Source organism: Cynocephalus volans, chromosome 13, assembly GCF_027409185.1.
Source record: "Cynocephalus volans isolate mCynVol1 chromosome 13, mCynVol1.pri, whole genome shotgun sequence".
NCBI lineage: Eukaryota > Metazoa > Chordata > Mammalia > Dermoptera > Cynocephalidae > Cynocephalus > Cynocephalus volans.
In genome coordinates, this window is record NC_084472.1 from 89,338,176 (window position 1) to 89,354,438 (window position 16,263).

The 16,263-nt window shown below is 43.5% G+C and overlaps 1 protein-coding gene across 6 annotated transcripts in view; it reads right to left on the reverse strand.

Moving 5' to 3' along the window:
• Nucleotides 1-16,263, reverse strand: part of IRF2 (interferon regulatory factor 2) — a 79,563-nt gene that overhangs the window by 5,241 nt on the left and 58,059 nt on the right. For 5 of the 6 annotated variants that reach the window (XM_063077080.1, XM_063077078.1, XM_063077076.1 and 2 more), the window contains 2 exons: nt 14,725-14,842; nt 4,424-4,588 (listed from right to left, as the gene is read on the reverse strand). In XM_063077080.1, the coding sequence (XP_062933150.1) occupies nt 4,424-4,588; nt 14,725-14,842 (283 nt within the window). The remainder of the gene's footprint in view (nt 1-4,423; nt 4,589-14,724; nt 14,843-16,263) is intronic. The other variant, XM_063077075.1, reaches the window with a different exon arrangement.

A 16,263-nucleotide genomic window follows, 5' to 3' on the forward strand; every position in this document is an offset into this window, starting at 1 on the left:
AATTCTAATTACTCTCCATAAATACCATCATCTTCTGTTCTTTTCCCCTTCAAACAAAAACAAACAAACTCACACCACCAGGCATGTTTTGGGAGCTGGAGCATGTGAAAATTTAGCAGTTTACACCAAGGTTCTGGGATTCCACCCAGCCCCAGTCACAACTGCTGCAGGGGTTGGAAGTCAGATCGTGGGTTAAGACTCCTTGGCAAGACTTTGCACAGACTGTGAACGTGATCAGAATGTTAATTTCCTTTAAGGACCCAGTTTTCAACTTCAGGGAAATTGCTGCATATAAGAAAAGACACTCATGTTCTGAACTTAGTTTTTGGCTGACACAAATGCTAGTGGAAGAGCTGTTTCTGACATTCATTGTTTAAAAAATGGCCTTGAGTGCTTCAGCCTAGGAGCAGGAGATGCCTGAAGCTCCCACCTGAGGACCCAAGACCCATCTCTCTAGAGTAACAATGGTTCTCAGGGCTACCCCTGAATCTTTGGCTCAAAGTGCTTTGTTGGGTGTGCTCATGACCATGTTCTTCCATTCTCTTGGTTTTACTTCGCCATTGTCATTTCCAAGATCACTTCTCATATGCCAAATGAGGTCACTGCAGCTGCTGCTTCCAGAGCAATGTTACTGCTGAAATACCAACATGAGTCGCTATTTCATTTTCCCTTCTGATTAGTTTGGATTTGTTTTTTTACTCACTTCGAATTCAATGGAATAAAAAAAACTTGGAGTTGCTTCACTAGCATGGTCTGAATTACCTAAAGGGTAATAACAGATATATGAGTAATTCATTTAACCTTTCTGGTCTCAGTTTTCCTAAAAGCAATTGGGATGAGAGGGAAGGCAGCAATTGGGATGAGATGACCTCAAAGGTTCTTCCTGAGCTGCAGTTCTAGGATGACGCTAATCTTAGGTTCACACTCCATTTCAGCCCAGTTTTTAACCCCTCCCTAAGGATACATGTTGTTAAACCACCTCAGGAACATTATGGGAAGAGTGATAATGTGTTTTATGTGAAAGTCTTTGTGCACTAGAACATTCCTGGTACATTTTCTGGAAGGCTCTTGTTTAATAAGTTTTACTAATAAGATTGATGAGGATTTCTTTCCATTGATCATTTCCTCCATTACTTTCACTAGAAGCCTCAACTAAGCCATTCAAATCAGAGTCCTCTGAGTTTCAAAGCTACTGTATCTTTGCCCCACCCAACAAAATGCAAGTCTGCTACGATTTCTTTAAGGACCCCAAGTCTGCTGATGGTTGCTGGTCAGCAGGCAATCTCCATTCTGTCAGTTATACCCAATTAATCCTCATCTTAGGCTTTCTTCTCAAGCCTATTCTCCACCCCCTCTCACCCACCCTCCTCAGAAATACTATTGTGGCTTTCTTTTGCTAAACCATCAACTAAAATCCTGGTGCCACAGATCAGGCAATGGGTCACTTTAGGGTAGACATTTAAAATTAAAAGAGCTATCCTCTAGAGCTTCCCAAGGTTGGGCTTTGGAACATCCCTCCCCCAGTATGAAGGTTTTATAAATCAAACTAGATTTTAATGTTGTCTTAAAATATCCAATGCAAGTACTTCCACTCAAAGAAACTTTCTTCTTTTCCTCACCATAAACATTTAGACCACAGAGGCAAACACAGACTTGCAAAAGTGAATGCGGTTTTGTAATACTGCTGGGATTATATTTCAGTGATCATTAGGGGGGAAAGAGCAAACAACCCCCTCCAAATAACAGTTTCCTAAACAGGTGAATGAAAGTGGTCAGAGGAGGTTGAAATTCAGCTGAATAGCTGTAGCAAAGGAATGCTGTTGTGAAAAACAGGCAAACGGCCTATTCTCCTGGCGTGAATACAACCAGAAAGCTGCCTTTCATAGTAGAAAGTTATAAAATTCCTGACCAAAAGACTTAAATTGGTAACAAACAAATTTCTTATGTGTCTATAAGCTCTAGAAAAGTGACAATGATGGAATACTTTGGCTCCATCCAATAAGCCTCCCTCCAAAAGTTTCTGGAGAATTCCGACAATGAAAACAATGGAAAGAGCCAGAGACCAGGCTCCAACAAAACTTCCTGCTGCCTGCCATCCTGGCACTGAAATCCTTTTTTTTTCAAACCTATGCAAATGTCCTGAAAAGGGTAGTGAAATTTTCATTTCTCTCTCATGCGTCAGCTGTTCTCAGGATTCTTCTGCTTAAGCAAAATGCCACTGCCGGCAGATCGGCAAGAAGAGGTCCTTCCAGAACGCCCAAGAAGACTTCAGAAAACTCTTACTCAACAAATGAACAAAGAAGTCTGTTCTAAAGCTTCAGTCCCCTAAACACACACACACACACACACACACACACACACACACACACACACACACACACACACACACACACACACGAAGGTAATAATGCCTGCAGCAGCATGATATAGAAGAAAGTCATGAATTTTGAGCCATAGCTGCGTAAATATAAGCAAAGTGGCGTAGTGGTGCATACTTCAGGTATCTCTACTGTAAAATTAAGGCGTACACAATGGCTCTGCCTCCTTTCTTGGTCCTTGTGAAAATCAAATGAAGTCACGGATACGTCTGTGTTCTGAATAGCAGAGCCCGTGCCGTTGTCCAGGGCAGCCTTGCAGTGGAGGGTTAAGAACGGGCCTTTGGCATCAGCTACATGTGGTTCCATCTGTGCTACCAGCTGTTCATCCCTGGACGCACTCATTTACCCACCTCAGCCTTAGAGTCCTCATTTTTAAAGCCGGGATAATGACAGTACCCAAGCTGACAAGGTTACTCTCATGATAACTAAACAAGTCAGTTGTACCAAGCATTTCGCATGGTTCCCAGGGCACCGTAAACATGCAACAAAGGTATTGTTATTGGGGGCTGGCAAAGACCAAAAAGGGTCTGGTGCACTTAATAGTTCACAACATGTTTTCTAAATTAATAACGGATGACAGGCTTATCCTGTCTACAGATGATAAGCTTCCTGTAGCCAAGGTTTCTTCTCACATTCCTTTTATGTTCCTAGCATAAAAGAAGTTAGGACCTTGAAGACATTATGCTAAGATGAATAAGCCAGTTACAAAAGGACAAATACCATATAATTCCACTCATATGAGGTCCTTGGAGTAGCCAGACTCACAGAGACAGAAAGGACACTGGTGCTTGCCAGGGGCTGGGGGAGGGGAGAATGAGGAGCTGTTTAATGGGGACAGAGTTTCAGTTTCATAAGATGAAAACAGTTCTGGAGATGGACGGTAGTGATGGTTGCGCAACAGTGTGAATATATTTAAATGCCACTGAACTTTATACTTACAAATGGCCAAAATGGCAAATTTTACATTACGTGTATTTTACCACAATTTAAAAAAATAAATAAAAAAGAAAAGAAAGTTGGCATTTAGGGAATAAGAGGTTAGTTTAGCGGCTGATAATTCACAACCAACCAGTCATTTGAATCAACCTTAATTCTAATGCAGGTTCTGTGCCAGTCCCTAGGGTGGCCCCCTGAGGACACTCCACTTGGCAGCATAGAGAGAACACTGGGAATCCCTGAACCACTAACTAGGGCTAAGTGTAGTTTCCCATGATAAGGACTCTGCTTTTTATTTTTAATATTTGCAAGCAACAACACTGACTCAAAATTTATACTTCCTAATTATGACTGAGTGTCAAAAAATTAAATGGAGATTCTCAGGAAGAGAGTATAAGAATGATGTAATGTCGGTGAAAAAAAAGGAGCCATCGTTTTTCTCTGTAAGGATGGGAGAACCAGCTGAATCTATTTCTAATCCTGTGACTCTGCCTAGGCCAATTTCTGCAATTATGTGGCCAATTCCTGTGGAATTTGAAATGGGCTCAGTCTGCTGGCCCTATTAGAATCTGTACTAAATAGAAAAAGGAGAAAATATGTGGAAGTGACAAGTAAACCTGGTGGAATAAAATGGATCTAGCAATGAGCTTGGGATCTGAAAGCTGAGTTCAAGTCCAGACCCAAACATTTACCGGCTGTGTGACCTTGAGCAAGTCCCTTCTCTTGCAAAAATGAAGAAACTGAAAGAGATGATCTGTAAGGTCCTATCCAGTTCGATCAAACTGAGATTCCATTAAATCACCCTACCAAACTTCTGGTAACTTGTGCAAATGAGTTAGACTCTGATGAATTGCTTCCCAAAAGAAATATTATTTGTTACTCATCCATGAAAACGTTATGGGTGATCGGGTAAAGAAATGCAGTGACCAGGTCTTCTAACTAAGAATAAAAGTGTCCAAGAAGATGTTGGTCAAGAAAATCAAAGCAAGAATAATTCCTAGGATGCAGGAGAGATTCTCTGTTGTGCGGTGCTACGAGTGACCCTAGACTAGAGGACTGCCCTCCACTGCTCCCCGCTCAGCCTCGAAATTTCCCTCCTCCCCACTTACCTGCGTAGGAAGACACGGGGGAAATCTGCAGAGGGTAGAGCTCACTCATGCTGACCGGCTGCTCATCGCTCTCAGTGGTCACCTCCACAACTTGGCAAATGTCCGGTGGATTAGTGACAATCTCTTGATCCTCAATGGTGCTATCCAGATGGGACTGTCCTACAACTTCAAAAAAAAGAGAGCCATCAGGCACCAAAGTCTCCTGATCCCACAGTTCCAGCACACACTCTCAAGAAAGCAAGATTTCCCCAACAAAGCCAAATCGCCAGGAGTCAGATCAGGGTCACCACACATCACCTGCCATGAAGCTGAAGAACCAGACTTAGCTCTGGGTTTATGTCTCCAGAGAAGCAGTCTGCCAATAATCTGGCTCCCCAGGTCCGTCTCAGCGTCCTGCCAATGGTATGTGTAGGTGGCAATGTCTTACCTAGCTCAGCAGAGTTTCAAACTCTACCTGGTCACAACCAGGACTGCAGGCCCAGAGGATACATCCAGACCTAGCCCCAGGGCCATATATGACAGTGCTTTAAACCTGACCTATTTCTGTTCTCTACTCTTGCTCTGAAGGAAGGTGCTGTGCTTATTTTTTGAGTTCTATGGTCCAGAGAGACATGTTCAAACCTTAATACGGAGAAAAGACCTTGAAAATCCACCCTGCTATGTCATTTCTAGCTCTGGGGTCTCTACTCAAATTTCCAGCCCTCTTCCTACTCTATAGGCAGCTCAACCAACTGGCCGATATATCAGAACACTGAGATAGAGTCAGTTCCCCAGTTCTAGCAAACATTAGTACATTAGCTCCCCAGAACAATAATAACACGAATTTTGACCACCCTGGCTCTGAAACCTGCCTCAACTTTGAAAGATATTTTTTATTTTGAAACAATTATAAATTCATGTACAGTTGTGAGAATACAGAGAGATCCTTTGTGACCTTTGCTTAGTTTCCTCCAATGGCAACATTTTGCAAAACAATATCACAACCAGGATATTTTATTTGATAACAATCCACCCATCTTGTTCAGATTTACTCAGGTGTGCTCCTGTGTGTGTGTGTGTGTGTGTGTGTGTGTGTGTGTGTGTGTGTACTTAGTTCTATGCAATTTTTATCACATAGGTAGTATCACATACATACTACCACAGTCAAAATACTGAAGTTTCATCACCACGAGTATCTCCCATCTTACTCTTATGACATCCATCTTCCTTCAGTACCTCCCCATCTGCCTTTTTGTCCCTAACCCCTGACAATCATTAATCTGTTCCTCATTTATATAGTTTTTGTCATTTCAAAGATGTTACATAAATGGGTCATAGCAACTTGCCCGAAGTCACACAGCTTGGGTTCTGTGTAGTGCTCTATGTTTCTGTTATGTTCTCGCCCATCTACAAAGTGCTCAGGTTAGGCACGAAGGGGGCCACGTTCCAGTCTCCCTGAGAAGTGAGCCATCATGGACGGTTCCTGTTTGAATCGCCCAAAGTAGTTCGTTTGCTAAAGTATTTTTGATTATAAATAAGTTTCTGTTTTAATTTCTTTTTGCAGGGTGATGAGACCATTACCTGACTTCCACTCAGGGGAGGTTTAGAGGGTAGTGGGACTTCACAGGTTCTTTTACAAAGAAAGGAAAGGCACAAAAGAGGCTGGGAAACAAGATTCAGGGATGTGATAAAAGAGCCCACAAAGCCACCGCACACAGAATAGAAGGGAAATCGGAGGCTGTTTCGGTTTTCCTGGCGGGGATACAATTACAGAAAAGGCAGGCAGGCTGTACATAGCAGGCAGACTCCAGAATCTATATTGCATCCTTTGGACTAGCCTATTTAAGTATGAGAGTATCAATTATGCAGTTCGCCAGACACAGACAGAATGCCGACACTGACCTCACTCAAGTTTCTTCTGCCTCTTCTTCCCAAGTAAAATAAAATGGCAGGAAAATGAGATAATGGCCTGTCCTAGCCCAAATCCTGAGAAGCAGATAGAAGCCGTGTGTGTGTGTGTGTGTGTGTGCGCGCGCGCGCGCGCGCATGCATGTGTAGTGAAGCAATACCCTACACACTAAAGGCAGTGAAGGTCTAATATAAATTTGATTTAAATTAAAGGCACTTTAACTTCCAATACTTCAAAATTCGTTTCTCTTTTGCACTGTCATTCCTAACAGAGAGACAGCGAGCTGGCTAGGATATAAACAATGGCAGCAGCTCAAGTTCCTAATTATATTCCTTTGCTCAGACCAGGAGTTCTCTCCCTCACTGCTTTTCCCCACAATGCCCAACTCAGTTCTTCACCTAACAAAGATTTACAGAGCACCTGCTTTGTACGAGTCACTGTTACCAAGTACTGGAGGAGCAGAGAACAATCAGTGTGCTCAGGAATCTAGTTTGTATGAAGTCTAGGAGGCTATAGGCCAGCATGTAATAATCTAGAGAATGAGTTGTAAGACAGTGTATTTGGTGAAAAGAAAAAGAACAAGAAGAGGGTTGAGAGGGGAGAAGCCATGGGATGGCAGTTCCAGCTTGAGGAATCAAAGGCTTCGATGAGGCTGTGATAAGGAGCTAGAGGCTGAACAACAAGCAGTATCCAGAATGCCCTGCTTTTGGGAGCCTCTTCCTGGCCATTGCAGCTCAGACTGACCTCTCTTTCCTTGGGATGCCTCTCACTCAGCCAAAACTACAGTGTGAAGCGACCTTGTGACATTTCTTGACTTTCTGCCTCGGGTTGCTAGTTAACTCTATATATCCTTTTTATTGGTATATGTCATATGTCCTGAGAGCTGAGAACCTGCACTGAGATTTTCGTATCCAGTTGTGACACATGCTGGTGGCTTGCCCAGAGAAGCTCTGCTGAATAAACAGATGAACGAAGCGACCCAGCCTCAGGGACTGGAGCTGGAGTCCTGCAGGAGTTCCTGGCAACTAGCAAACCTGGGACTTGACAATCAATGTTTCCTGGAGAACTTCTCTTTAAAATATAATATAGCAGGCTGTTGTCGCTAAGAGCTGGGGGTCGCGGCAGGAAATGCTTTGGGGTGATGAAAATGTTCTGTCTTGAGTATGACAGACCTCAGTGCATCTGTCAGATTTTATAGAACTGTAATCCTTTTGGGGTTAACTAAACTGTATTTCACTTTATATGCATGACTTCGGACCAAAAAAAAGTAGATAAGCACCTCTGCTCAAACTTTAATGCTAGTGACCAGGACAGAAAAATAAGTATTTGTTTTCTGGGCTACGATCTAGTTACCCAGTTGATATATAATCTCTAAGGCCGAACCACCCTCATAGGTGTGTGCTGCCTTGGTGTGGGACGACCACTTCTCTGTAGGCGAACACCATTGAGGGCACTTTAGACACTTTACAACTCTCAAGTCAAAGCCTGTAGTGGACTGAATTATGTCCCCTCAAGATTCACTGAAGCTTGACTTGTGTTCCCCAAGTTTTATGTATTAAAAACTTTCTCCCTGCTGTGACTGTTAAGAGGGTGGGAAATCCTATCATGGTAATTGAAAGGTGGAGCCTTGAAGAGGTGATTGGATTGTAGGACCGTGCACTAGTGAATGGATTAAAAATGGTGGTCAGGGGCATGGTTCTGAGGGCTTTAAAAGAGAGAAGAGAGTCTGTCTCTCTTGCTCTCTCTGCTTTCACCATCTTGCAATCTGAGACCCCTGGATCACTGTCACCACCACCAGATGGACTTTTGACTTCCCGCCTCAGAAACTGTAAGCAGTAAATTCAGTTTTCTTATAAATTACCCAGTTCTCTGTATTTTGTTATAAGCAACAGAAATGGACTAATACAAAGCCCATGAGAGAGGCAAAGAAATCCCATCATCTGAGATGCTCTCTGGATGTGCTGAAGCACCACCACCATGCAGTCCCAACCTCTTTCTCTCCGTCCATGTAAACTGATTTCCCTAAACCACCAAATGGCAAAACAGACAGCAACACTGACTCCTGACAACTGAAAGACACATGAATAACAAACATCTGCTACAGCAAACAAGTTCAGAAGTGGCACTCCTCTGGGTATCCTGATTAATAAATAATAATAACGAAACTTAACTTCCTGAGCACTTATTTTTGCCTCTCCCTACCCTCCTTCCCAAGACCTCGCTACCCCACAATTATGATCCCCATTTTAGACATGATGAAACATCACCATCAGAGAGAACTAAATAACCAATTCAAGGTCAGACAGCCAGTAAGTGGCAGAACCATGATTCAAGGTCAGCTTTATCTGAGCCCAGATTTCAATTCTGGGCAACACAGTCTCCCTGACAGAGTTAACAAAGTTCAAACTGAGTTACTCTTGGCTTTCTAAGCCCCTCTTAGAATAAAAACTTTCAAATCTCACCTTAATGAATCTTCGGGTTCATAACCGATGGTGAAATTTCTTTTCAACAGGTCTCTATTGGGTGCCAAGAAAATTCTCCAATGGTTAGAAAAGCTAGAAATCCACTAAGCTCCTCCAGCTTATTAAGGTCAGCACATCACAAAAAGAGTCACCCACAGGAATGTAATTTTTTCTAAACCTAGTTGCTGAGAATTACAACAATATTATTCATGGCTGGTTACTGATGAACCGGTTTGATTCCTTAAAAGGTCATTCTTACTTTATTAAAAATTGTTGACTTAATGGAGGGCCCCACCTGAGAAAGCAGCTTCCTCCCAAGCTTCAGAGAAAGTACTTAAAAGCAGAGACTATTAGAAACAGAAAGGCCCTTGGAGGTGGCTGGAGCCTACCATTTCACAGTTGAAGAAAGCAGAAAACCCAGAGGTCAGGTAAATTGCCAAGGTCACCCAGGGAGCTGCAGAGTTGAGAATTAAGTTTATTAGGAAGGCATATAAAATCAAGTCTTTAGCCTGGCACCATGGAGAAAAATTTCTCCTTAACCCTATTTGAAAAGTTGTATACTGAGAAGTTAAAATTTGAAAAAAAAAAAAGGAAGAAAGTTTGAGTATTGAAATTGTTAGTGCCAGCTCTGACAATGCAGCACAGACGGAGGCTACTTTTCTTTCTCAAATATATTTTAATATGATTTTGATAATATCACAATCACATTATCTTACCACCTTCTTCTACTCAGAGTGACTTATCTATACATCACATCTGATCCTCACAAAAACTCTGTGAGGTGAGTAGGATCAGAATTATTATTTCCATTTTATAAATAAAAACATATGTATTATTTGTAATTTATATATAAGTTGAGTCTCAGAGAGGTTAGGGAGTTTGCCCAAGATCACGTGGTAAATAAAAATCGTCAGAACTGGGTCTAGAATCCACGTATTTTAACTTCTAATCCGGTGCTCTTTCTTTATAATATACAGTCATGATATGGTTTAGAGCAACAGTGGGAAAGACAGTGACTGTGGGGTTACTAACTTCAGAGACAGGAGTACTGTACTTGCAGGGGCCAGATTGCCCCCGACTGCAGGCTCCGGCCACCTGGGCAGGTTGTGTAGGTGCAGGATGAGTCAAGGGCATGGCTGGTGCAGCAACCCCTCCTCACCCCCAAGACAAGGCAGCATCACATGTTTCTATGTAGAGGAGTACAAACAACGGGTCCCAGAAAGCTCAGGAGAGAGTTAATCAATGTCTCAAGGGTCAACAATCTGGGAGCAGAAATCTGTGTAAGACATGCTGGGGCTGGCAGCTGCCACTTACCGGTGGAGCTGCCAAACATCCATTTTTTACTGTGCTGTGTTGACAGTCTTAGCGGCCGTCCACAACCATAAAACCCGCCACCCACCTCATTCTCTCTACTGACAGCCACATGGAGGTCAAATTGTTCAGAATAATTCAAATTCAAAAACAGGTGTGCAGGGACCAGGTCTTGCCAGACCCTGGGAGTATGAGGGGACTTGGGTCTTTGTCTTGGGAACAATGGTGACATGGTGATACTGGCATCTTAAAAGAATCACTCTGTGTGAAGAATGAGTGGGGAGAGGGCAGAATGGAAGCAGACCCCAGGTGAGAGCAAAGGTAGGACTAGAAACAGCATCAGAAACAGAAGGGGATGGATTAGAGAAATAGGATGAGGGAAGATAGGAGGGGGTGGTCATTATTTACAAATGGGGGTGGCAAGGGAGAGGGGGAAGGAGAAAAAAATACGTAGCTTCATAAAAAGGTGACAGGTTTTCTGAGTCAACAAAATATTCTTAAGGTTGAAAAAACAGCCAAACTTCAGTGCTCAGGGCTCTTAGTTGGCACGGGGTGACTGTCCCACCCCTGTGACCAGGCCTTCCAAGGTCCATTCCACCATAGAAAAATAGGGTGTGTTATGGGTTCTGTGTCTGGGTGTTTTGTGATATCTTGGTTCACAGCTCACATGGAGGTTCTTATTGCTAAGAGTTTTCTAGGGGTCCTGACGAAATTGGATGCCTTGTCTCTGGCTGCTACTCCTAAGGGGTGAACAGCTCAGCCCTCCCAGGATAAGGCACTGGGCACAGCTGAGGCCCCACTGAAAACAAGCACGGAGGGTCTTCATCCACTCCCTCTGAAGATGGGGTGCCCTCCATCTAAAGATCCACCCCAAAGCTACCTTGTAACTTGTAGATGGAATTTCATATCTTAGGCACCAAGAAAAACAGCAAAGAAAACAGAGAACACAGGAGATGGGAAAAGTTAAAGACAGTCCTACAGCCCTGTGTCACCTTTGGCCATCCTCCAGACACTGTGAATTCTGGAGCCACAGGATGCCAACCTGGAGTTAGAACCGCGAAGCCCTCATGGGGACCTTCGAGTTGGTCTCCGAGCTGTGAATCTGTTCTGCTCCTTCAGGACCCCCTGTTGATATCTGGGTTTCTAGGTTTGGCTAAAATAGCTACTTATGCTTCACTTAAGATAAAGTCAGTCAAATTTGGAAGCAATTACCAAAGAAAGAATGTCCCATAAAATGTACTTTGGACAGCCAAAATTAAGACAAAATCCAAAACACATCACTCCCTAATTACTATATGTCTAGTCACTACGGATTGCTCTTTTCTCTTCAAAGTAATGAATAGTCTCCCTTGTTTCGCAGTGATCTTTGCTTTATTGAAGGGTGGGGTTACCTTTTATCAAGAAACACAATGGGGTTATAAAGCCCTGCCTAGGCAAGTCAGACAGAATGTCCGCACCTGCAAACTTTTTACACTGGCCTGGAGATCGTTTCGATACAGCTCAGCAAAAGCACTGCTAGCCTGGGCAAGAGGCCAGCAGGGTATTGTCAGAACAATTCAACATGTTGCTGGCTTCTTCTGTTTCCTAAAAACAAAGTCACCACACACACAACAAAAATTCAATGCTAAAGAAAAGTAAAAATAAAAATGAGTAGGTTTTTTTCTCCCTTCTCTTAAAGGGAAAGCAGAAATTCATCTTCTGGTGCATTTAACCACACAAGAGATCTGGAACATCAGAAGACATGCTTCAGTATGGAGACACCACAGTCATTCTGGGGGTGCACAGCTAGCAAAATCTGGAAGTACATTCAGCTGTTAGGAAGAAGGCAGCAAGACCAGGACATAGCCCTCTGGTGATGACGAGTGTGTGCACCTGCTATGAGTTGTGGCAAGAATAAAAGTACAACACAGCAGCTATCAAGCAAGGTTCAGTTATTGATTTTCAATCTATTTCCCAACTAAAGAGCCTATAGACAATGTGAAAAATACTATCAATTAAGTATTCATTTCAGCTCCCAATTTTAACCTTATAAACAAATGCTTATTTTAAAAAGTAGAATGAAAACACCCTGAAGCTTTCATCTTGGTGCTTAAATACAAAACTGGAATAAAATCTGGGTGTAGAAATAAATGAATTGAAAGCAAGAAATGGTGTCATTTTTAAATAAAGAATTTTTGCAAGGTAAAGAGAGACACAAAGAGAATATCTTAAATGCCACAGCAGCCTTGGACTCAGAATCCCTGTGTTTCTCATCTCTACCCACAAATCACAAAGCCCAAGATGGCTAATTAATAACCACATGGGCGGTGTAGGCTCTGAGAAGGGTTTAAAGTCTGAGGTGGTGCTATTATGAGCAATGATCACGAATTACCCACCTCTTTAAAAAACTTTATGGATTCACTTCATATATAATTACATACTTTCATAAGTGCCACCAACTAATTAGAAAGGAATATTCAAATTTACTTTACTCCCATTCATTCATTATTAATTTATTATTAAGACCAAGAAAAGAATCATTTAATCCAGTAGGTAACTCTCTAACCAAACCTGGCCTTTGTCTTTCTCCCAGAAGAGAGTAATGACCCCCACATGGTACCAATCATACCAAAGGGCAAAGAACAATCAGCCTGGCAGAGAATTTACATACTGAACACTCAACCAAAATGGTTTGGTCTCTTTTTTAAAGTAAAGAAAACGCTGGTACAACTCTGGCTTTTGTTTGGTATGTTCTCCGAGGCTGCACTCACCTCATAAATGAAGGAGAGCTCCAAAAACCAACCAACTTGCTCAAAATAAGCTGTCTTAAGAAAAAGTGCCCAGAGTTTTGGCAAACATCTTCCTTTTTTTAAAGAGCTCAAAGGGCATACATACACCTTCCAGGGCTGCCAGCTGAGAGAGGTAAGATCAATGAAGAACCAGGAGGGTTGGGACGCAGCCACAGGGGCAGACAGAGGACAGGTGGGCTTCTGCTCAGGAGGTCACCTTGCACAGAGGGCCTCAGCTTCCTCGCTGGGAAGTGGGAGGAATGCTTGATCTCTAAGACTCCTCCCAGCTCACAGCTTCCTGGGGGACACATGGCCTCTATGGATGTTGGCACTGGGGGAACAGCCAGGCCATATCTGCCTTGAGAGACCGCATGCCCTCAACGTATGCTTTGTTCTCCCTTCGACTGCATGCTGCCAAAGCTCAACACGCAAGGGAGTCACTGCACACATGGTTCAACTTCTCAAACTCCAAAGCTGAGGGGAAGGAGCAGGCTCTGGCATCTGTACCAACCATGGCCTCTTGTCAGTGTTCAACTGAGAATTCAGAAATGAAGGTACACAGACATGAGGCTGCTTCTTATTAACATCGGAAGCCCTGATTGTTTACAAAATGGAGCAAAGTTAAAGGGCCAAAAGGCATCGAGGACAAAAAGAGGCCCCAGCTCTTCTCTGAACCCATGTTTACTGCCAGCCTCCACTCTTGCACAGGGTTCCCGCCATCCGTTCACCAAAGCATCCCAGCAGGATTTTACTGACATGTAAGTCATGGCTTGTCACCCCCTTGCCTAAAACCAAGGGGTGGTGTTTAAATTGTGTGTGTATATAAAACTTCTGGGCACTTTACTATGTTATACTTAAGTGAAAAAAATATTTAAATATACCCTCAAGCAGTTTAGGAATAAAACCCAACCTCCTTCCCATGGCCTGCAAAGGCCCCCAGGACACCCTCCTGCCTCCCTCTCCAGGGACTCTCCTGTTGCACCCACATTCCCATGCTCACTGTGCTCTGCACACCGGCCCCCTTCCTATTCCTCCAAGTGTGTTCCTCACTCAGGGCCCACGCGCTCAGGGCCACACTGGGCAGGTCTGCTGCCTGCCCCAGGTGTCACCTGCTGCTCTTCCTCACCTGCACGCCTTTAAGGGAAATGTAGCTTCTCTAGACCCACCAGTCTAAATCTCGTTCCCTGGTTATTCTCTCTCTCCATTCTTTTCCTTTGCAGCATTTACCACAACTGGTGATGCTGTAGTTAACTGTAGGTTTCTTTGTTTATTCTGTGTCCTTCTATAAAAATAGAATTGGGCCTGCCTTGTTCCCCATTCTATTTCCTGCTTATACCACTGAGTCTGGTATTTGGATGGTGCTCAAGAATATCTGTTGAATCAAGTGTGCCCTTTGGCAATGTGTCTCTGTGCCTCAGTTTCTTCATCTGTAAAATGGGCACCACCTCTGTGGCAAGTCTGCCATGGAGCACTTGCTGAGAAGACACATGAGGACAATCTTCCTCCTCTTCATTCCGAAGTTAAATAAATAACACTTTTGTCCATGTGGCCAAAGAGTGAAAAACTGAGAATCACTAACAATGAGCTACTGGAAAATAAACCCAAAAAACATTTCATCCACTTGGACTCTCCTGGGGACTCACTGTCAGCCTCCTGTTCCTGTGGCTGACCCACCTAAGTTCCTTTATCTGATCCTCAACAGCCTATATTTTTCAGCCCTGAAGTCAAGATGCAGGGGCCGGACCTTGCATCTTGAGATGATTCCAAGACCTCCTCCCATTGACTATGTTATTTCAAGATCACTGTTTTACAAATTTTAGACCCCAGAGGGCTGCTCATGTATGAAAAAAATGAGACGTCAAAACAGTTTACCTATGATGTTCACCGTACTATCCACTTCATTTTTTATAGCTGAAGTCAGGACCGCATACTCAGGAGAAAGATCACTTACTCCATTACTAAGCCCCAAAGATGACTCAACTGGTTCTTGCTAGGAAGAAGAAAAGAAAAAAGAATTGAGAACACTTCCTTTCCCCTCCCTTTTCTTAGCTTAAATTCTACCTCTGTCTACTTTCTTTGACGTGAAGGTCATTCTTGTGTGCCTACTGAATGTGTCCCCTGCTTCTTTAAATTAGCCTGGAGTGAAAGCACATTTCTGCACGGAGTGTACTGCTGGGTATTAGGTTTCTTCCATTTCCCTTTGAGGAAATGGTACCAGCGCATCTGGCTCACCTTTAGGAAATGCTCACAGCTGCAGACAATAGCTTTGGGGTTAAGCAGGGCAGTGTAACTGGGAAAAGTACCGCACGGCATAGATTCCGAGTCTTTCTTCTCTGCAGGAGTGCCCACAAGAGTCAACTCCTGGCTTTCTTGCTAAGGGAGGAACCATGCCACCTCTTATAATTAGTTCTTAGAAAATACTCTGCCTCAGTGATTGGCCCAAGAACAGGAACCCAGAAGAGGTTGCGGATGAATCCTCCCCAGACACGGTCTGCCATGGACTCCGGCCGCTTGAGCATCCTGCACTGGGTGGCTGGCTGATAACATGGGCCATGCTCACAGCTGAAGCGTCCCTCTCCTGGCCTGAGTCCAGCCAGGCAACCCCACTCCCGTGGCTTCACACAAATGCCCTCTCAGTGTCTGAATACCCCATCCAGCCCAAGAGGCTACACATTCATACTAGCGAGTTAATGAGGACAAATTCCTTTTCCTTGTTATAGCTCTAAATGTCTGCTTTATTCAAGCGCACTAGAACCTTCCACTCCCTCTGGGAAAGCCAGTCCTGAGGAACATACTGACTTTCAGCACTTTGATGAGAGAACTTTTCCTCAAGATAAGATTGTTTTTGTTCTATGATAGCAATCAAGTCAGACAAAAGCCACACAGGACAACTCCTAAGGAATCTAAAATGGAAGAAGATAGTGGAGGGACAGAAGGAACACAAGACTGGGAGCAGAGGATCGTGTGAGAGACAGATGACTGTGCTTTGAAACATCAAGAGTGGTGGACAACTCTAAGGCATGGTGGGTGTTTTTACTTATTCACTACTTGGATTCCACAATGAGCCCCCAAAATATAATAGAGAAGTCACATAGGGAAGAAGGGGAAATAACCTACCCCTTCCTGATCCGACCTGGCAAACTTCCACCATGATAACTATGACTTCAAAAGCATCACTTCCCTGTACAGCTCAGGTTTTTAAAAACAATCACACAGTGTGCGGTTTACCAGATGTACCAAAAGTCAAACATAAGGAAAGGTCCAGAACAGCTTCACTGGGCAGAATTTTATCTCTTTCTCCCCCAGCATCTTGTATTTTTCCCTCTTTTACAAGCTCCAAATGAGAAATCTGCTCTTTCTGGAAAAACCTCACTTGCCCATGACCTTCCCTGACAGACAAACTTCTGAGCA